Source organism: Piliocolobus tephrosceles, chromosome 1 (assembly GCF_002776525.5).
Source record: "Piliocolobus tephrosceles isolate RC106 chromosome 1, ASM277652v3, whole genome shotgun sequence".
NCBI lineage: Eukaryota > Metazoa > Chordata > Mammalia > Primates > Cercopithecidae > Piliocolobus > Piliocolobus tephrosceles.
The window spans coordinates 73,003,472-73,026,834 of record NC_045434.1 but is presented as its reverse complement, the minus strand read 5'-3'; the positions used below and the strand labels follow the sequence as shown (position 1 = coordinate 73,026,834).

Below are 23,363 nucleotides of genomic sequence, written 5' to 3'. Positions count from 1 at the left end.
CTTTCTTTCTTTCTTTCTTTCTTTCTTTCTTTCTTTCTTTCTTTCTTTCTTTCTTTCTTTCTTTCTCTTTCTTTCTTTCTTCTTTCTTTCTCTTTCTTTCTTTCTTTCTTTCATTTTTCCTTCCTTCCTTCCTTCCTTCCTTCCTTCCTTCCTTCCTTCCTTCCTTCCTTTTCTTTCTTTTCATTCTTTTTTTTTTTTTTGAGATGGAATTTTGCTCTTGTTGTCCAGGCTGGAGTGCAATGGTGCAATCTCGGCTCACTACAGCCTCTGCCTCCTGAGTTAAAATGATTCTCCTGCCTCAGCCTCCCAAGTAGCTGTGATTGTAAGCACGCACCACCGCCCCCAGCTAATTTTGTATTTTTAGTAGAGATAAGGTTTCTCCATGTTGGTCAGGCTGGTTTTGGTTTTGAATTCCCACCTCGGCCTCCCAAAGTGATGGGATTACAGGCGTGAGGCACTGTGCCCTGCGTACATTCTTTAGCTCATGGCTCCTTCCTTCATTTTCAAAGCCAGCAGAGCAGTGTTTCCTTGGACCTCTGCTTATGTCCTTACATGTTTTCTCTCTGACTTTTACCCTCCTGCCTTCCTTTATAAGGACCCTAGATTACATTGGGCATTGTTAGATAATCCAGGATAATCTCCCCATCTCAAAATCCTTAATCAGATCTGCAAATTCCTTTTACCAAGTAAGGTAACATTCACAAGTTTGGGGGATTAGAACCTGGATATTGTTGGGGTGAGCATAATATGACCTGCTCTGCCAGAGTTTAGCAATCTATATAGCCTGGGGGTCTGCCACATGTTTATGTAAATAGAGTTTTATTGGAGCATAACAAATGTTAATTCTTTACATATTTTCTGTGGTTACTTTACTACTACAGCAGCAGCAGCGGAGTTGAGTTACAATAGAGTTCACACGGCCTGCAAAGCCTAAAATATTTACTATCTCATCCTTTATAGATAAAGATTGCTGACCTTGTAACTAGATTTACTGTCACCTTGGGCAAATTACTTATTCTCACTAAGCATAATAGAACTATAACTTTATAGACTGGGAAAGAACCTTAAAAGTAATTTTGGTTAAACTCTACCCTATACATTTCTCTGCATAAATCACCTTTTCAGAATAACTGGTGAATGGCCATTCAGCTTCTGCTCCAAAACATGGAACTAAAAGGACCCCACTATCTCATGAAGTAGCTCATGTTTATTTCAAACAACTGTAATTCTGCAACAAATAGAAATATATTATTTATATTGACCAAAAAGTTGCAGTCTCTTGACTTTCTTGCCTAGTCTTATTTCTGCCTTCTGAGACCATAGAGAATAAGTGAAATCTCTCTTCTTTCTGAGAGCACTTTAAAAATTTGATTCTGCTCTCATATCTTAAAGTTATTTAGTTATTTGCATAAATATGTGGAGTGTCAACAAAGGAGAAAGAGATAGTGTTCTCAGATCAGAACCTTGCTAAACAAGCTGCCTGGACTTAGCTGTCAGTATTGCCTGGATGCAAGGGAGTCACTGCGCCTGGTCTAGCTTTTATGAGTTTCTCTATTTGTGCATGGGAAATTCACCAAAAAGGATGGGTTTGCACACTGTTAATGTCTCCCTTTCAGATGAGGCACTCATATTTCCTTGTTCAATAAGTCATGTGAATATGGCTTTCAGCTCACACAACATGGATGCCCAAGCCTCAAATCCCTCTCCTATAATTCTGATTCCACCTCCAAGAGAATAAAGATGATGTTAATAGGCTGTAACTAAAGGGAAAACTAAGAAGCTCAATGAAACCACAGCTCCACTGTTAATCGGGGAAAACCAAACTCCTCTAGAGGGCACTGTAGCACTCACCGAATTCTATGAACTGAGAACACTGGTCTAAGAGAATCTGAACAGATACCAGCTCTTAAAGAAAGCTGTCCATTCCCTGGGAGTGAGGTTAGTGAGGGGGACAGAGTTAAGCCAATAAAAAGGGGCTCAAAAGAGCTAACTTGTTATTGGAGCTACAAACCATGTGTAGATTAATCTCTGGTGTCCTATCCTAAGTCTAAAGCTTCCCTGGTGCTTTATTCACAATCAATTCCTGTATCCGACAGTATTTACCTAATCCTTACTGTGCGCTAGTCTTTGTGTTAGGCACTGATGGAAAAAAACAAAAACAAAAACAAACAAACAAAAAAACTCTGCCCAATTTTGCCAATTTGCCTTGAAGTCTCTTTCTGTTTTGTTTATTAGTAATCCTTATCTAAAATCCCTTAGCAATTGGAGTTCTCTTTCTTCTTCATTCTTTATGTTGAATGATGTCTCATCATCCCCGTCAACAAGTTAGAAGACCGGGAGTAACTCTATATCTATCCTCCCTTCTCTTTTCAATTCAGCATCCCATTCTACCAATTTTACTTAACATTTCTCAGGTCTATCCTGCTCATTTCCATTGCTCCTTGCCACTGCCCTAAGGTAGCATGATCTTACTTCTGCTCACCTTTCCAGGTTTACCTATCACCATTTCCTATTCTGAATTTACATCCCAGAGTACTGAGCTGCTTGCAATTTCATACCTTGTTCTACTTTTTCTTTTTTTTCTCTATTTTTGCCCCTCCCCGACTTACCTGGCTTATTTCTACTCATCTTTTAACATTCAGCCCAAGCATCTCCTCCAAGAATCTTACTTAAAATTACCCTTCCCATCCCTTCTTCTGCTACCAGATTTGGCGAGTTGCCCCATTTCTGGACCTTTAGAGTCTGGATACATCTTTATTAATGCTCTTTCCATTTTATCTTGCATACGAGATTGTGAGGTCCTTGAGGACGGGGGCAATTCTATATGATTCATCTCTATATCCTTGATGTTTATTCCAGTCCTGGAACATAGCTGGCCCTCAATGAATGTTATTTATGTCAATCAATATTTAAATCAATTTGATAGTACCCATGAGCTGAGGCCCCAGACAGAGGAGGGGTGTACAAAGAGAAATGTCAATCAAATGACCTATATATCTTGGGATATATCTCTGGACCTCCTACAGTAGTTCTCCCTCAGATGATGAATTTTCTGACAATGATGTGCATTGTGACTGAAATATATTCCTTTCACTAATAGTTAGGTTTCTTCAACAGTGATAATTAGGATAACACTTTCTCTCACTGTTTCCACAGCTGGAAGAAACTCCTAGGAAAGGAAAGTATATAAATTTGTGATTTAGGAGACAGAGGCCAACTTCTTTCCCATTGTAACCAGTAAATACTGAGTTATGTAAGGGTCCAAAGAGTACTATCATAGCAAAGTGCTGGCAGATATTAGCGATGCTTTACTCCTGTTTTGTTTACCATAATGAACTGGTCAATAAACATCACAAATTGTTTATCTATATAAATCTTGACAGATTACTCTTTATGAAATCCATTTAGCAAGTGAGGTTTTCCCATAAGGATGAAAAATGAAGATTTTAAACAGATTGTGGGAGAAGCTCTGGCTGTACCAAGAGAGTCAGTGTAATAAAGGTTTCTTTATATTAATATTACAAAAACCATTTATCCTGGCAAAATCAATATTGCAATTCATCTTAGTTTGGTGTTTCTCTTTCTAAGCTTAAAATGTCTTTTCCTTTATTATGTATAATTTTGTTTTAATAAATGTGAAATATATTTCATTTAGGAGGTACTCTTGAGGGGGAATAACTTATAAAATGACATCAAACTTGTAGCTTATTTGCTAAAGAGTCTTGGAAATGTTTAAAATTATATTTGAGTGGCAGAGAAATCTAAAGGAATCATTTTATTTAATCCTTAATTACAAAATTATCCCCAGTGTCCTTTGGGGTAAAAACAAACTACAATGTTCAGAAAAGTCTTCTCCTGTGAACTTCATTTAGGAAAAATTCTTACTGAAGTCAAGCGATTATAACAAGTCAGATAAGTTGACTATAACAATGGCTTGAATAAGAGACTATAAAATCAAGAATAGACACATTTAATTGCTCAAAACACTGCATGCTTTGGATGGAAAAAAATAGAACTACACCAAGGAACGGAATTATGTTATACACCGGAAGCTATTACTCTAAATGTATTATATGTAAAATAAGTGTGATTGTCTCAGGAGTGAATGGTAATAAAAACTGAAATACTCAAGAGAGACTTAAGCATGAGTGGTGCAGTTATACATATACACACACACACACACACACACACACACACACACATTGAGAGAAGCTTTTCTCTTATTGTTTATGCTAAGATTATATTAAAAGCCTATAAACAATAGACTCTACATAATAGCATGTAATGAAATTAAGAGCAAATCAAATATTTTTGCATCTATGATTCCATTTTAATTATAATACATAATTTTCTCAGCTCTAAAACTTAACCTAAACAAAACATCTATGTGAAATGAAATTCTGATGTAATGTGTATAGATAAAAGACCTAATATAGTTGTTTGAAGGGGGAAAATGTCCTTTTATCATGACCATAAAAAGGGCAAACTACAGTACAGTGGTTTCCAAGAAAAACTGTACTTTATTTATTCCCAAGGGGATATTAGTCCATAAAACAAATTTGCAGCTTATTTGGCAGTCTTAGCTTTTATCAGCCTTTTTAAGGGTGTTGAATGATTACTCAAGAGATCACACTGTAAAAATTGCAGTGGGGAAAAGTAACTCCGTCCATTCAGCATCTTTATTAGAACATAGAGGTGAATCCATTTGACATTTTAAACGTACCAAAAGGAGAGTACCTTTTTAATGGTGAGTGGTCTTCTTACATGTGCTGTTTTGCTTCTCTGATACCTCATGGCACCAACATTGCTTATCCTAATCAGTGCCATTGGCATAGGCTACATGTTTGAATAATTCACTGTGAGGGAACAAATTTTATTTTCTATTATGGCAAAATGCCACTACTGGTATTTTTACAGTCGACTTTGGATCCAAGAAATTTAAGCTGCAATAAAGTTATCTTATTATATTTACATCATTTGCATCTTTTCATAAATCAGAATAATACTGTATTCTCCAACCATTGTGGATAGATAAGTTTAGTTCATAAAATAGAAAATGAAATATAACCCATATTAAGGCATCAACAATATTTGAACCTGTGTTCCTCAAGTAATTTTCTTAGTGAAATTCAGTCTTCATAGAACTAACTATAGAATTTTAAGATTTTTAGGGAGAGCAATGATTTACCCCTGGTTTTCTATTTTGCAATTGGATAGTCACTTGAAAAGATAATTTTATGGGTATCTAATCTAAATCTTTAGCTGACAGGAGAACTGCTTTTGTAAAAGCAAAATTTACAGTATTCCTAATTGAACAACTGGATTCAAACTAATCTGTAAGATATACTGTGGGATTTTAAAAAGCAATATAACATCTTTTTTGCTATTAGTTAGTTTATAAAGAGAAAGCTTTATACAGGTTTTACTAGGAGCAGTAGTTTTATAACCATCTTTTCTATTTTCCTTTATTTTATGTTGATTCTATATTTGTTTAGCTCAAGCATTCTTTTCAATTTGTTGGCTAAAACAAACCGTCTTACTCTACAATGCTATTGGTAGGTGTAACTTATACTATGAATTATTAATCAAAACACTATTCTCTTTGATGGTCTATTTGTCTTGTTTTCAGATGTCAGCCTTGTAATTGTCATCTCTCAGGAGCCTTGAATGAAACCTGCCACTTGGTCACAGGCCAGTGTTTCTGTAAACAATTTGTCACTGGCTCAAAGTGTGATGCTTGTGTTCCCAGTGCAAGCCACTTGGATGTCAACAATCTATTGGGTTGCAGCAAAAGTAAGTGAACTCTGGCTCAGTGCTGGTTTGTGAAGCAGCATCTTACAGGGGACTGCATCTCATTGTTTTCTTTCTCCATTTAGAACTCATCAGAAAGACTTAGTACAATGTGAAGAACGTAGGTAAGAGACGGAAAAAAAAATACGTTCAGTGAAATATGTGTGCTTTTCCTTGATTAGACAATTGGAAATGATTATACAATTATGTTCGTAGTGGGAAATTACAATGGTTTGTTGGAATGAAATCAACAATGAGGTGATTAAATTCCTAGGTGTTCCCAGACCAAGGGTTTTCCCAGGACACAGGACTTTCAGTGGTAAAATCAGGACAGTACTGGTTAAACCAAAATAGTTGGTTTAAGTAGACAAAGACATTTTCAAGTAAGTTTTTGTTTGTTGTTTGTTTTTTTAACAAATAAGGGGTGTATTATTGTTTATTATAAGTTTGATATTCTTCCATCCCCCAAAGTTTATGGGCACTATTATATCATTAGTTGTTTATTGATATTATAATAATTAGTATCATCCACCACAGCATATTACTCACCCTATAATTGATATTTCTTTCTACTTTAAGTTACACTAATTCAAATATCTCTCACATTTATATTTTTTAATTCCTTAAAGCCAAAGATTCCATGTAAGTATCTTTTGATTTCTCAACATCACTTCTCAGTTCCTTGAATTGACCTCACAAGGTCACCTGCAGTTCTACAATTTCATAACATATTGACCGTTTTCCTATATTTACTTCAAGATCATACATCCTTACCTTTTCCAGAATTCCTAAGAAATGCCTGCTGGGAACATGTGGTAGGAGCCCTCTACAACATATTGTGCTATGCATATTCTCCTTGGGGTGTCCTGAGACTGTCATGAGTCACAATGATAGGAAATGCCACAAGTCATGACAGATCATCACAAACCAGCATGTCTGGAACTCTGCTATCTACAGTTAAGGGGAGAGGGAGAGAAATAAGTAATGGAATATTGGACTCCAAAACAACTGTACTAGATTTTGAGGTAATGGAAAGCAGGACGTAGCTAGTGATTAAGAAGATGTATTCATATTTTGTACCTGTGTAGCTTCTCTTCAGCATCCCACATTTCATCAGTCCCTCTGGATTTCAGAATAAGTAAAACTAGGTTTTCATGCTTCTTTTGGGAAGGAACTATCGTAATTCCTTTCATGTATAAATACAGTCTAAACACAAATCTGGACTTCACTGGCCACTTAATTACGATGTGTCATATATTGATTAGCAATACAATTGATTGCTTTGTATGCAACAAAAATTCTAGCATATTCCTTTTGGATATGAGTTGTAGATCATCATTTATAATGAAATTATGATATCTAATCTTAGTGATTTCTGATTGATTCTGCCACTAATTTTGTGAAAATATTGGTCCCTGCTTTACTTTATGCTACCAATTCTTTCTTGCATTTGAGACACAGTCTGGGAATTATCTCTCAGGCAAAACTGGATAGTCATGTCACTGGAAAGCTAGTCTACAATTCTTAGTAGCGGTAGACATTTACTTTTATATTTTATTAACTGGACATTTTTTCCAAGTGTTTCTGATTTGTCAGAATTTTTAAAAACTTTCACATTCCTAATGATTCTTCCCTGGACATATTCCTTTTGGTTTTTGATCTCTTTAAAATCATGATACGTCATACTGAGCATAGTCCTTCAACTGCTTGTGGTTGTTGCTGCATCTGTTTTAGGTTTTTAACAAAATTTTGAAAAACACTGTGAAAAGTTAGAAGCTCAGCATCAGCAGAGGCAATTTATTAGAAACAAATGAGACAACATGCCTGTCTTCAAAGGGGGTCAAAACATAGCTAGAGTGACGGACACAGATAATAGGAGGGGAGCAGAAAAATGTAAATGTTGGCATGAGGATGCAGGGTGCCAGCCTTCTCTCCTGTTCTAGCTTGATAATCACATGGTCCTTGTGTTGGATCCTAGCAGAAGCAGCCAGAACAACTGGCTTCACAAAGATATGATGAGATTGAGAGGAATGTAGTGCTATCTATTGTTGACACAGTGAACTACCTCTGGCTAGTATTTTTCTCTGTATCCCACAGATGTCAAAAAGTGTTTTCATTTAAAATTAAAATTTCTCCTGGTGCCCCACTACACGGTTTGGGAACTGCAGGATTATAACCCTCATTATATCTTCTAGGGGCCACTAGCAATAGTTTAGTAATATCATCTGTGATTTTTTTTTTTTTTTTTTTTTTTTTTTTTGGCGGGCTATCAGGGTAGGAATCCTAGGACTTAATTTCCAAAATGCAAGAGGATTGAATTAAAATAAAGTAGTTAGACCTTTTCTTAGAGTCAATTTCCCTGCTGAGTGTTTCACTTCTTTCCTTTAAATATTGGTTTCATGCTTTCAAAATGATAGTCATGCTTCTTGAGAGGAAGCAAAACAGGAATTAACATAAATTAAATAGTCCTATTTTCTGTATTCTTTCTTTGTGAATGATATTACAGCTAGTTCAACCTTCTATGAACTTAACTAAAATTATACACATACACACACACACAAGTATACAGTTAGCCACTTATCGTTTAGTAGTGTTTGTCTTCTTGACACTATTCTCATTGTTATTTATTCATCTTTATATCCACATTTTTCTTTCTCTCTCCTTACCAGAAAGTCTCTTCTAGCTCTCCTTTTATTAACAGCTTTATTAAAGTATAATTTACATATTATACATTTAACCACTTTAAGTATATGGTTTGATGGATTTTAGTACATTTATACTTGTGCAAGCATTATTATAATCCAATTGTAGAACACTTATGTCATTTCAAAAAAGTTCCTTTGTGCCCATTTCCAGGCAATCACGACTCCCACCTCTAGCCCCAAAAAACTAGTTATAGGGTCTTTGATGAGATAATTTTGCCTTTCCCAGGAGTTTTATATAAATGAAAGTATACAACATTTAGCCTTTTTACAATGTATAGGCTTTTGTATCTAGCTTCTTCCTCTTAACAAAATGTTTTTGAGGTTCAGTCACATTGTTGCATGTCTCAGTAGATTCTTTTAATTACTGAGTAGTATTTTATGGATATACTATATTTTGTTTATCCATTGATCAGTTGATGCATAGATTGTTTTCAGTATTGGTCTATTATGAATAATACATCCATGAACATACGGTTACAAGTGTCTGTGTGGACATTCGTCTTTACATCTCTTTATATCCTGAGAATAAAAAGGCTGGTTTGTATACTGAATATATTTTTAATGTTTTAAGGAACTGCCAAATTATTTTCCAACATGGCTGTATCATTTTACATTTATATTAGCAATTTATAAGAGGTCCAGTTACTCTATGGCCGCAGCAACATTTGGCATTGACTCTATTTCATTATAGCCATTCAGTAAGTGTGTAGTAGTATCTCATTGTGGTTTTAGTTTGCATTTTTCCTGGTGACTAATGTTGAACATCTTTTCATGTGTATTGTCATTCATGTGATTTTTGGCAAAGTATCTTTCAAATATTTTGCCCGTATTTTAGTTGAGCTGTTAGTCCTCTTACTGAGTTAAAGAATTCCTTATAAATTTGGGATAAAATTTGCAAATAGTCGTCCCATTCTGTGGATTTGGTTTTCATTTTCTTAATGGTATACTTTAAAGAGCAAAAGCTTTTACTTTTCATGAAGTCAATTTACTAAGCTTTTCCTTTATGGGTCATGTTTTTGTGTCCTATCTCAGAAATTTTGGGCTGACTCAATGTAAAAAAAAAAATTCTCCTTTATTATTTTAAAGTTTTACACTTAAACTTTTACATTTAGATCCATGAAATAATTTGAATTAGTTTTGTACATGGTATGAGTTAAGCATCTAAGTTTTTTATTTCATTTTTATTTTTTGACACATAGATATCCAAATGTTCCATTAACATTTGCTGAAATTGCTAGCCTTTCCCTATTGAATTACCTAAGCATCTCTGCAAAAATGCAGTTGACCCTATAGCTAACATCATATTCAAAAATAAAAGACTGAGATCTAAGATCGGACATAATACAAAAATGTCCACATATTAGCCAGAGCAGGTAATCAAGAAAAAGTAAGCAAAAGTCTCCCAAATTAGAAAGTTGATTTTCTTTACTTGTAGATGATACAATTCTATATGTGGAAAATCCAAATGAATTCACAAGAAAGCTACTAGAGCTGGAGCTAGCAAACAAATTCAGCAATGTTCTATGTTACAAAATCAACACACAAAATTAGTTGTGTTTCTATATGCCAGCAATGAACAATCTGAAAAAGAAATTAAGAAAGCAATTTCACTTATAATGCATCAAAAATTTAACCAAGGAGATGAAGACTTGTACATTATCTGTTTTCTGTGTGCTTCCAGGAAACCTATAGTATAATTCTGCAAGGTTATTTCTATTTACTGTTCCTTTTATGCTTAGCCATGTGCTCTCCAGTGTCTCATGAGTTTCATCAGGATCCGTGTGTGATCACTTTTCTATTAGGAGACTAAGATAGAAGTAATTTTCCCATTAGTATATATTATCTGTGCGTATTTGTTGCCAAATAAGCCATTTATAAGTCTTGGGATGTAAGAATCAAGGATGCCTTCCAACCTACTGGAGGGTAGAGGAAATAAAGGTGATATTTATTGAGCAACTACTTTATACACACATACACACACACACCCCTACATACATATGTGCATACACACACACACACACACACACCTTATCTTCAAAATAACCTTGACAGGGAGACATTATCATTCTCTTAATATAAATGAGAAAAGGTTCAGAGAGTCCAATCAATATTTAACTGTAATCATACAACTACCAAAGTTCCAAAGCTGGAGATTCAAGCTCGTGGTTCCCAAAGAGATGAATCTAGTCACAGTATTATACTCTCATTCCATAAAAGGGAGTCTGGCATATGCAAATAGCATTCTTGGCAATTTTGATGAATGAATATGTGAACATTTTCTAGGAATTCTACTTCAAGCACATAAAGGGTCAAGTTTTCTCATGCCCAAGATGTAATAATATTATTCTCAAAAGTGTTGGTAAGTCATCTAAACCTTCTGGTTTACGAACATTTCAATTTAAATACCAAAGAGGTACTATTTATTTATGCTGTAGAGTCAGACAAGATTGTGGTTGACATGGTCATAGCAAGTAATCAGCTTAAACGTTTGGAAAGAGCCTATGTGTGTGAAGAACTTTTGTTGCCAAGGAAATTTTCATGTAATGCAAATCATTTTCTACACCCTTTGACATGGGAGTGAAACATCTATCTCTCTTTCATTTTCATTCATCCCCAAAGCATTTTGCTGCCTTAGAAAATCATCTGAAGGTCAGTTTTGATTGCTCTAACTCTGAAATCTGTTGTGTTCCTGATAGCATGCAGAGTTTTAGATGAAATCACTAATATTCACTAAAAAATGTTAAATTGCCATGAATTGCAAGGTTGTTTGAGAGTGCCATAAATGAGGCAGTTTATGATATTTGTGGCTCCACCAAGAACAACAGGATTTCAAACCCTAAATTAAAATCCACTGAAAGGGTCAAATGCATTGTCAGTGTTCAACTGATCAACGTGACCATATCAAATATGCAAAATCCATGAATTCAAAAATGTAAGGTGCTATTTGGAAATAATTCTTTTCTCATGTGTCATTATGAGATTGTTGCTACTCTTTTCCTATGTCTAAATAGGCATATAGACTGTTGGAATGTTAATAGAACAATGCAAATTCCAAAGAAGAAAAAGACAAAAGGAGAGCAATGAGCATATATGTGTTTGAATATTTTAAAACATATGATATAAATATTGTCTGCCTTAGGATCAGACTTTGTCTTTAGGAAGCCTATTCATAATACATGGAATTTTATATATTTTACATTCAGTGCTATGTAGAATAAAACAACTTTTTCCCCCTCTGTTCTCACACCACTATCAACATAGACTACTTTGGTGAACAAGCAATTCTGCAGCATTAATATCCTGCAACCCAGTTCAATTATTGCACTATATACTTGGAAGTAGTGGCAGATTCCACAGGTGAGGGCTCAGTTCCCAAGGCTGCCCCCAACTTCTAACACCGCTCACAAGCTCCAGCTTATTTTGCCTGTGCTTGTAACCCTCTGGCTATAGATTGGGGTGGCTGTGACTCCCTCCTTGGGTTCAATTAATTTGGCAGATCAGCTCACAGAGCTCAGGAAGCACTTATTTTTACTGATTTATGATACAGGATATTACAAAGGATACAGATGAAGCAATGCATAGGACAAGACACGTGGAAAGGGGAGCAGAGCTTCCATGTTCTCCCTAGTTGTCCCACCTTCCAGGAACCTGCATGCATTTAACTACCTGGAGCTCTCCCTGTACCTCCACCGTCCCCCTGCCCCACAACCATGGCCTCTTGGACCCTTTTGTTTGTTTGTTTGTTTGTGTTTTTTTTTTGTGAGACAGAGTCTCTCTCTGTTGCCAGGCTGGAGTGCAGTGGCAATCTTGGCTCACTGCAACCTCTGACTCCCAGGTTCAAGCGATTCTCCTGCCTCAGCCTCCTGAGTAGCTGGGATTACAGGTGCATGCCATGATGCCTGGCTAATTTTTGTATTTTTAGTACAGTTGGGGTTTCACCTTGTTGGCCAGGATGGTGTCGATCTCCTGACCTCATGATCTGCCTGCCTCGACCCTTTATAGCAACTTCATTGGATAGGCATGACTGAAGCATGGATGTGGCAGATTACCACAATTACTACTTGAGACCATCACTACGACAGTTACCACTGTTACTACTTGAGACCATCATTACAAGACTGAACAAAGGGGGATGAATACAGGAATGAAAACTAAAAACAAAAGTATTTCAAAGGAAGGGTAACATAGGAAGAAGGGGATCCCTGCTTCTGGTGAGCAACAGCAGCTGCCTGAGCTTCCACAGCCCTTTGTATTTATTGGGTAGAAAGAGCGGCGAGGAGGAGGTAATGTTTGGTCAGCTGCTTGATTGATCACAGGTTCATATTATTACTAACAGGCTTCAGATGTGCCTAATCACAAGAAACACTTGTGCCTGTGTTGTGACTGCCCTCAGCATTCCTTCTGGGTGCAGATACAGTTTGTCAGTTTGCCAACATCCTGCTTTCATGAGAACTTGCTGTTTACTCATATAGCCTCCAGTGGTATACTGAGTTGATCATGACCCTCATTCTTTTGGCCTTCGACACATGGACAGCTATGTAGAAATGTGATTTAAAGAAAAAGGGAGTATGATTTCATACTAATTGACTGAGTGGGGAAAACCAGCAAGGCTGCCTATTCAGAGTCTTCTTGGCCTCTCTCTGCAGCATTCATTCCTCCAGGGTATGGGACAGCACCCCTCTAAAATGAGGATCTCATAACCCACAATCAGACAAGGTAGGTCAGAGAATTTCCTTATGGCCAGTTCTAAGACAGAAAGGTGGAGGAAGATTAGAGTATATTTTTAGTTTCTGTGGCCTGCCTTGGGGAGAAAAAGGAACAGGTAGAAGCAGAACAGAAGAGATAGACCCTATTTTCTGAGGCCTACTTCTGAAGCCTAAAGCTCCCCAGTATTGTAACAGAAGACTGTCCTTCACCTGTATTGCTTTTAAATTGTTCTGAAGCTGCTTCAGGACCCCTGGACAAAACACCAATACTTCAACAGAAGACATGCTTATTGCGTTAGTCACCAAGGAACTAACAAGGGCTGTGGAAGTTATGAGCCAGGAACCATGGACAAAAACATGTGTGTATGTGTGTGTGTGTGGTGTATAAAAATCAAAGTGCTCTTGAAATCCATAACAATTTGATTATATCTTTTAGACAGAATTCATATATTATATCTGTTAAACAGAGTTCATCACTCATGGGTCCTGGTGAATTAGCAATACCTCTGAGGTGGAAGTCTTTGGCTAGTTTGCAGAATAACTTCATTTTACTGTTCTCTACTTTTCCACTTTGCTCTGTCCTCCAAGATTCTATGTGGTTTGCATCAGCAGCCTCCATTGCCCTCTGGCTTTTAGTTAGTTGATTTCAGCTGCTAGGAGGGACCCACCAAACATCTGGAGGGCAGGTGGAAAAGGAAGTCGAATATTTAATTCCCCACTCCCTGTGTCCACATAGAAGCAGCCTCAAGCTAACTGCATCCCTCCATGAGTGGTCATAGCACCTGTCAGGTGATGCTCTTCATACAGTACTTTCTGTCCCTGAGTTTTGTCCCCATTTAAGCTAGAGACAGTGTGCAGAGAACAGTTAACATAGCAAGGCTGACTGCTTATTTTTAGAAAGACCTGCTTACAAAGCTGGCCTTTGGCTGGCATCTGGATCCACACTATCCCCAGAACTGATAAGAGAGGACCACTGCACTTAAACATTTGTACAAAGTACGGTTTAAGCTTAACACCTGCTTTCCTTGTGGGGGTCTTAAATTTGGGTAAATGCCAGACAGAGGCTGCTCATATGAACAGCCCCCAATAAAAACCCTGTGCACTGAGTTTCGAAGGAGCTTCCCTGATTGGCAACACATTACACACATTTTCATAATGCATTGCTGGGGGAATTAGGCCTGTTCTATCTCTACTGGAAGAGAATTCTTGGAGGCTTGTGCTTGGTTTCCCCTGGACTTCATTGATATGCCTTTTCCCTTTGTTGATGAATTCTGTAACCTTTCATTGTAATAAATTTTAGCCATGAGTAGGACTATATGATGAGTCCTTGAGTCTTCCCAGTGAATCATTAGACCCAGGGTTCAGGGTTGGCTTGAGAAACCCTGACATAAATAGCAAAAGAGCTCTGCAGTTTCTATACCTGAGAGTACTGCACCATCTCTTTTGCCCACCCTTTTGAAAGTACTTCCTTTATTAAGCTCTCCCCAAGTTACTTTTTTTGAGTGTGCTTTCTTTTAGTGAAGCTTCTAATGACTGTAGATATTTCATATAAAAATATTAATTATTTAATGGATTCTTTTCTGTACATTATATTTACATATTTCTTAAAACAAAAATATTAATGGTTTAAAAGTAAGGTAACACAGCAACCTGTACCCTTGACATCTTATTTAACGAGAATGTTTGATTAAGTTGTGCTTCTTTAAATGGATGGGGGATTGTGCATCTTGTTTAAACTAGAAAGTAGTACATAAACTGGTGGTGGTTGATTGTCCTTAAAAATATTTAGCTATTGTTTTTCTCCTTTACGTTTGTGTATTCTGGGGAAGAAAAGAAGAAAATTCACTCTCAAAAGCAGGGAGACTAAGGAAAATTTACAGTGACAGAATACAATGTTTTCATGGTATATATTTATATTATGAAAAACGTCACTTAAGTAGTTAGATGAATGTTCTTATTTTTTATGTGCCTGATAAGCAATCGTATCACATCTTAAATACACCTCTAACAGGTGATGGTACATTCATATAGTACATTCAAATTGTTTCCTGATAATATTTAGATTATTTAACATCCATAGCTATTTATATCACCAAATATTATTCTTTCTTTTACACTGTGCTCTCTGAAGCAAGATAAAGCATTGTGCTTAATGGAATGGAAAGCTTCCTCTCAAAAATCCAAAGATTATGCTACTTAAATTTCAAGTTTCAGTGGAACTTATGTCAACTTTAAATTAACTGTGTAAAAAAATAAGTGTTATGCATCCTTGGATGGTTTCTCAAAAAAAAAAAAAAAGACAAAGAAAGAAATGCTTAATGTAAACTATTGTGGTTTTTTTACCCCCATCTATATGTATGCCAGCTGCTTTGGCCTAAAAAGTTTTTTTTATGCTTTTGGATAAAAAGCTTTGTTTTAGAGAACTCATGGACCCTTTGTTTATTAATGTCTTGGTAAACCACATGTCTTCTTGATAAAGTAATCCTGAATGAGAAAGACCTCTTTGCTGGATATCTTACTTCAGTTTGCTTTTCTGTTTATTGATTGCTTTGCTAATAAATGCTCTCTTCATTGTAATTTAGCTCCATTCCAGCAACCTCCGCCCAGAGGACAAGTTCAAAGTTCTTCTGCTATCAATCTCTCCTGGAGTCCACCTGATTCTCCAAATGCTCACTGGCTTACTTACAGTTTACTCAGGGATGGTTTTGAAATCTACACAACAGAGGATCAATACCCATACAGTGAGTTTAAGGGTTTGGTAATAGAAATAAATATTTGGAGAAATGACACATTAGTTAAGTTCTTTGACATTGAGGATAAATGCTGTTGTGGTTTCCTTTGTCTGGCACAGAGTGTTTCAGACAGAGAGAGAGTTACAAATTTCACTAGTAATCAAAGAAATACAATAAAAATGAGATGCTTAATCTCTGATAAATACTAACACTTATCAAATTCTCAAAGATGAAAAAAAATGACCCCATCAAGAATTGATGGGAATGTGGGGAAGTTGGAACTTTTATAAACTGCTGAAGTGTCTGTGTGAGTTCATTAGTACAACTTTTCATGTACAATAATTTGTTAAAATCTATGGAAAGTCTTTCCTTTTAACATAATATTTGACTTATCAAACCTACTTTAGGAAGTTTATCTCAAGCAAATAGTCATAAGTGGACACATAAGATGTCTATACCTATACTATTTGTAATATCAAAATATTGAAAATGATTCAGATGTTCACCAGTGTTTCAGTAGATTATAGTATATGGCATAACAGAATCCTGGTACATTGTTAAATAAATTATAGGCTGTGATAGCATATAAACTGATATCTTAGTTAACATATCAATAAATGGAAAATGTTCATGACATATTGTTTAAGGCAGGGGTCCCCTGTCCCCAGGCTGTGGACAGGTACTGGTCCATGACCTGTTAGGAACAGGGCCACATAGCAGGAGGTGAGCAGCAGGCTGTCAACATTACCCCCTGAGCCCTGCCTCCTGTCAGTTCAGCAGTGGCATTAGATTCTCATAGGAGCACGAATCCTATTGTGAACTGTGCATGCGAGGGATCTAGGTTGCGCCCTCCTTATGAGAATCTAATAATAAATATAATGCACTTGAATCATGCCAAAACCATCCCTCCTCACCTCCCCATCCTTGGTCCATGGAAAAACTGTTTTCCATTAAACCAGTGCCTTGTGCCAAAAAAGTTGGGGACCACTGGTTTAAAGTAATTAAAAGTTATTAAAATAATCTGAGAATTATACCATTTTAATTTACAAATACTGGAAGACATAATAAATAGATCTAGTTTTCTCTAATTGTAAATATTATAGAAAATTTATCAGATATTTCTATTATAATGAATTCAAGTTTTTTATTTCTCAGGTTAAAGAACTATTAAATCTGGAAGTGGAGTACTGACACTCAAGCAAATAGTATAATTTAATGCACACATTGCTATTTCCGCAGAGATAGAACACAGCAACATAAACATTTGAAAAAGGAAGGATATAAACAAGCCATCAAACCTATCTTTGCCTTTGTAACTTTTATGAAGATTTTAAAGGAGCTTATAGAAATCAAATTATTAGAATTCATTGTCTTTAAAAAAATTTACTCATATGTTTTAGATACAGTTTCTCTAAAGACAGAATGAAAAAACAGAAATTTTTACATTATTCCAGCTCTGTCTTCTCTGATTTTTGCTTCTAGCCATGTTTAGCTACACACTATTTTAAGAAACCTCGGAACAGCAATTCCAATTCAAGTTTCTATTTTGTTCTCTTCGTTTAATACACAGTTTTCCAAATTCGACTTTAACCATGCTTAATTAGTTAGAGAACTGTATAAAGCTATGTTGAAACACTGAAATTCCATAATCTTCCTTAAAATGGTTAGGAAGATGCCTTGTTTTAACATTTTAATTGACTTTAAAACTCCTGCATCGCAGAGTTTTATTTTGTATGCATTATACTGGGTTTCATTTTGCACCTAATTCAGACGACTAGAATTTAGCTTCTTATGTCCGTCCCTTTCTCTTGGCCCTACATTTCTCTTCAGTATTCCAAGCCTTCTTTAAAGTTAATGGAAACTGTGAACTTCATGATGCAGATTGCAAAGGGAAATGAACATCTGTCTACATCTGCCATGTTGGCAAAGTATCCTAAAAACCTGCTACTAGAATGTTTATTTTCTTCCAAATATCAGCATGATCCAGGTGTCCTGAAACTTAAACTTTTGTGACAGAGAAAGAGAGGAATTATAAAAATATTGAAAATGATTTTGAAATGACAGTACCACTGGTTGAGTTATTTCTGAAGTTGTGAATTAGGGTCACCCTATTTTCCATACAGCTTAATGCAATAGCAAAATTAAACTTAAAACTATCAATGATATTATTCAAGCCAGAGGCATGATTTCCATAGTAACATATTGTGATCTATTTTATAGAACATCACATGTTATTACAACACTGGCTGTTTTGACGATTGTACTCATGTGGAATCCAAATAACAGTTTCTTACATAATAAATGTGTATTCATTCACTAATCAGACATTTATATAATCCTATTAAACAAGGTATTATTTCCTAAAACCATATTTTTCATTAAAAAATGCCACTTCTGGCATTTCTTGACAATCACTGTAATTAATGATGTGAAAATTATCTGCATGATGGCATTTGAACAGTAAGAACAATTGGTTAACACTGTCAGAACTTTGTATCATTCTAATAATAGCCTTATGTTTATTACTCTATTTCTAGTGCTGGCTAGCATGTGTAACATGTAAAGGAAACACTACTTATATTCAGCTGGATGAACACAAATCTTTGGGTTAAATCAAGGCATTAGGAATTATAGGTGGAGAATCACTGAACTTTTCAAAGAAAATTAATGGTGTTGTCTTCCAAGCAAGTTTGACAGTTTGTTTGAGATCTTTATAGAATTCTTTTTTAGAATGGAAACTTTTTCTAGCTAGCCTAACATGCTATGGGATTCTCTAAGACATACTTTCCTTCCTAAGATCATGATATACTGGTGTACCATCTTTAAAGCTTTCAAATTATTTGTTATTAGTAATAGCATGCAAACAATGGTGAATAATTTTAAAGATTGTGAATAATTAACTTTAAAAAACAAGGTATATCTTTACGTTTTATTTAAGGTAGAGGTCAAGCTAGCACTTTGGCTGATCATACATAATCAGCCCTAACAGTATCTCTATTGTAGCCCCCTTCTGGGTTGCACATAGGTATCTTATGTGTCATGGGATGAAAGTGAACAGTTAATGGAGGAAATAGCCCTCTTGTGTTACTGTTGCAGGTTTAGGGAGTGGATAGTAACTCATACTGTTTTTTGGTGTTGTTCCTATTTGAGTTTGGAATCAAAGGCGCACTAGACATAGTAGGCAGATCAAATTTAAAAATAAAAATGATCTTCATTACTGATGAAAGTCAGATTAGAGACTATATCCTTTTTCCTGCAGGAAGACAATTTAGAAGAGAGAAAAAGCAATGGGTTGATCTAAACATAATTTGCTCCCTACCCCCTGACTCCCTAGATTCACAGCCAGATGAGTTGTTCCTCATTTGGGATGCCATGAGTAGGGATATAGTCCTTAAACGTCACTTTAGAGAAATCCTTCCACTGGAAACTGGAGGATGATTACTTTTACATGTGACAATGATTTCTATCACCTATAGATATTAACATAGTTTAAGTTTAGAGTTTTAGACAGCGAAATATTTTAATGAGCCTGGGGATTTCATTTCTACCCTTATTCATTTCCATCTTTAATATTATAATTTATAATCCCATACTACATCAAGGGATCAATGTAACAAGTGGTAAGATGGTTCAGTTACCTCTGAGAGGAATAAATGAAGAAACATAAGATATAGAGACAGGATGAGAAAACAGAAGAGAAGATGACAGGCAATTGTTTTTATAAGGCTCTTAATAATCTTAATGCAGTAGTTTCCCCTTATCCATGGTTTTGTTTTCTGCAGTTTGTTACCCATGGTCAGCAATGCTCCAAAAATAGGTGAGTCTACAGTACAATAAGATGTTTTGAGAGAGAGAGAGAAAGACCATATTCATATAACTATTATTGTGGTATATTGTTAGAATTGTTCTATTTTTATTTTTAGTTACTGTTGTTAATCTCTTACTCTGCCTAACATAAATTAAACTTTATCATAGATATGTATGTATAGGAAAAAGAATAGTATATATATATATATGTGTGTGTGTGTGTGTGTATATGTATACACATATATATATGATTTAGTACTATTTGTGGTTTTAGGAATCCACAGGAGATCTTGGAATGTATCTCCTGTGGATAATAGGGGACTACTATATTATTTCCTGGAACAATAGATCAGATATGTATAGAAAAATCATTCATGTGTTTAATAAATAAGATTTTGATCAGTGCGTATTCCTGACCAGAAACTCTATCAGCCAGTAGAAATACAAAGATGAAAGGAATAGTTCTCCTTATGGAGTGGGGAGACATATAAGTAAACCAAAGTAACAATAGAATATATAAATGTTGAACCAGAGTAAACTTGGGGTGTTAAGAAAGCACAGGGTGGCATGGGAGGTATAGGAAATGTAACTGTGCCTGTGGTGGCAATGATGGTGATTGAAAACCACTGAAAGTTTTCTAGTAAGGAAGGAATATAAGCTGAATTAGCCAGATACTGTAGTTAAGGAAGAGTGATTGTCATGAAATAAATTTTGTATTAAAAGACATGGAAGTATATGAGAAAATAAGGTATATTCAGCAATCATGGTGAGTTCCATGTAGCTTTGGTAGGTGGTACACTGGGGGAGTGCTACAAACCGGAAGGGTATCAGCCAAGATCAAAAATCAGTGCTGAGCCAAGGATTTTAAATGTTGCTCTGAAAATGCAGAAGTCTGTAGTAACAGCAAATTTTCAAACTCAGAGTTAAAGATCTGTACCCCAGCCAAGGAGAGCAACTACTTTGAGATAAGGGCTCTTTTTACCTGAGTATTATTTTTTTGTTATGATATCATTAATGGGTATCCTATTCATACCCTTTCAAATGCTTTTATTTATTTCACACTATAAATTGCCTTATATGATATTCCTACACAAATGCATATTTCCATCCCAATTCTATCTGATTCCAATTTCTTATTAAGTAGACTGCTCTTGTATAATACACTCTGATCTATTAGGATTATATTCCATTTTTCAGATGCTACAAACATCCAGCAAGTACTGTACTTCTTCTAATTGTCATCAGGTTGTAGGTCTTCCAACTTCCAGTTTAAGCCAGACAATCTTTTGGAATATTCAGCACTGAAATTTATTTTTGTCTTTTAGGTTTTGGCTTTTGGCATGTTAAATAGATTATTTTCCATCATTGTTCTAGCTATCAGTGATTTTTCAAATTTTGTTAATATTTTCAACAGCCTTATTGTGGGATAAGGGTGACTTTAATCTAATCTAATAAATATTTATTGAAATAACAATGAGCCACAACCGCACGCTGTCTAGAAAGTCTGAGTCTCAGCCCTAGGGGACTTTTCCAAATATGATCCTTCTTTGGGTGCTCTGCCTTAGCACTAAGGATGGTGTCTTTCCCCTGTCTCTTCTATTCCCATATTCTTTAGAGTTTTCTGTACCACTTAGGAAGTAAAACCATGTTGTAATCAATCATTCTTTAAACTTTCCTTGTACAAATTACTCTGTGGTTTCTATATCCTGATTGTACTCTAATACAATACTCAACATATTTTCATGAAGAATTTGCAATGGCATATGCAATAGAATGACAAAACCATCTTTCATTCAGATACTCCCTTGTATTGTTCAGTCTTTAATTATTCCCCTCCTTCAACCGCCATGACATCTGGGGAAGGGCAGCTTCCCTCTGGCCATTTGCAGAAGGCCCTTTAGAGGATGCAGTCTCATTTGTAAGGTGTAGCTGGCCAGATCTCAACCCTTGGCATCCTCAAGGCATCAATGTCTGATGCATGAAGCTGGTGAACGTGTGTTCATTCTCAGCTTGGTCAGGGCTTCCTCAACACACTATTATTTTAGTCTTCCCTAGGCTTTTGCTATTGCAGAGAAATTTCTGAGATTTTTTTTTTTTTTTTTTTTTCCCATCTCCTACATCCACCTTTTAGCCCTTTCAGAGGTGGAAGAGTGACTTTGTCCCAGCCACAGAAGGTCCCATAGTAGGCTCACTTGCTCTCAACACTGCACCCTCACCTTGGTTTCTTGGTTCAAGAAATCAAGAAATTCCTGTGCTGGGCTACGTCAAGATGGCGGCGTCCACCTTAAACCCCCTGCTGAGGCGGCTTCCTAACCTTTCTCTCTTCCGAGGTGCCCAGGGAGTTCAGGTTCCCCTCTAGACTCTTGGCACCAAAACTCCCTCTGAGAAGGATTCTTTGTCTCCAGTTACCATTTCCCCTTATAAGAATGAACCCTGGAAATACCTGGAATCAGAAGAATACCAGGAGGGATAGGTTCTTGCCGTATCTGGGCTGACTACCACGGCAATCACAAGGTGGTATACCCCTACAGTGGACTCGAAATACATAGATTTGCGGGAATAAAATTGCTGGGAATCCCTGCCCCATCTGCCGAGATCACAAGTTGCATGTTGTGCTCTTGAAGAGTTTGTCGGCAGTTATCATTTTCCATGCTCCACACACAGGAATCTGCATAAAGCAGCACATGAGATTGACACGGGCCATCTAGGAAGCCAGGGATCATGGTCTCCTCAGGAACCACATGCCCCAGATTGAAACCTGGGACCTTCACTTCAGTACCTCTCATGGGACTGTGAGTGCTCTTCCGCCAGCCCCTACCCTGATCTCAGGCGACCCCTGGTACCCATGGTACAACTGAAAACAGTCACCAGAGAGAGAACTGTCTCACCTTCCTCGGCTCTATCAGGGTCATCTCTGACAAGACAGTGGCCCCAACCTGAGTCAATGCCCAAGATGCCCCCCACAACACCAGCGGAAGCCTCCTCCACTGAGCAGTCAGACCCCACAATGCTCTGTAGGAGCTGTAGACTGGGAAGAAGGGCCGGGTGCAGTGGCTCATGCCTCTCATCCCAGCACTTTGGGAGGCTGAGGTGGGCGGATCACTTGAGCCCATGGGTTCAAACCAGCTCAGGCAAAATGGTGCAACCCCATCTCTACAAAAAATACAAAAATTAGCCAGGCATGGTGGTGGGCGCCTGTAGTCCCAGCTATTCTATTCGGGAGACTGAGGCAGGAGAATAGCTTGAACCCGGGAGGCAGAGGTTGCAGTGAGCCGAGATTGTGCTACTGCACTACAGCCTGGGTGACAAAGAATGCCAAGGTTTACATGATAGGTTATCACCTGAAGAGTTGTGTCTTTTGTGGACAATGGCAGATCCAGGAAAGAAATGAAAGTTGCTGATGGGGATAAATCTAGGCTAGGGGAGAACAATATATATGTGTATGGGAAACCCCAACCCCTATGTACTGTAAACAGATGGGCTAGGCTAAACATTGTTGCTGTTTCAGTCTTTTGTGAACTCAGCTTTTCCACAATAAAGCTCTATCTCCTGTCGGAAGGAAGGAAGGAAGGAAGGAAGGAAGGAAGGAAGGGAGGGAGGGAGGGAGGGAGGGAGGGAGGGGA

General features: G+C 36.7%; 1 protein-coding gene and 1 pseudogene across 2 annotated transcripts in view; both read left to right on the top strand.

The window, feature by feature from the left end:
• The window catches only part of USH2A (usherin), a 798,346-nt gene that overhangs the window by 207,514 nt on the left and 567,469 nt on the right, over positions 1-23,363 (top strand). For both annotated transcript variants that reach the window (XM_023203737.1, XM_023203738.1), the window contains 2 exons: positions 5,630-5,793; positions 15,784-15,942. In XM_023203737.1, the coding sequence (XP_023059505.1) occupies positions 5,630-5,793; positions 15,784-15,942 (323 nt within the window). The remainder of the gene's footprint in view (positions 1-5,629; positions 5,794-15,783; positions 15,943-23,363) is intronic.
• On the top strand, positions 22,010-23,131 carry LOC111537018 (annotated as a pseudogene).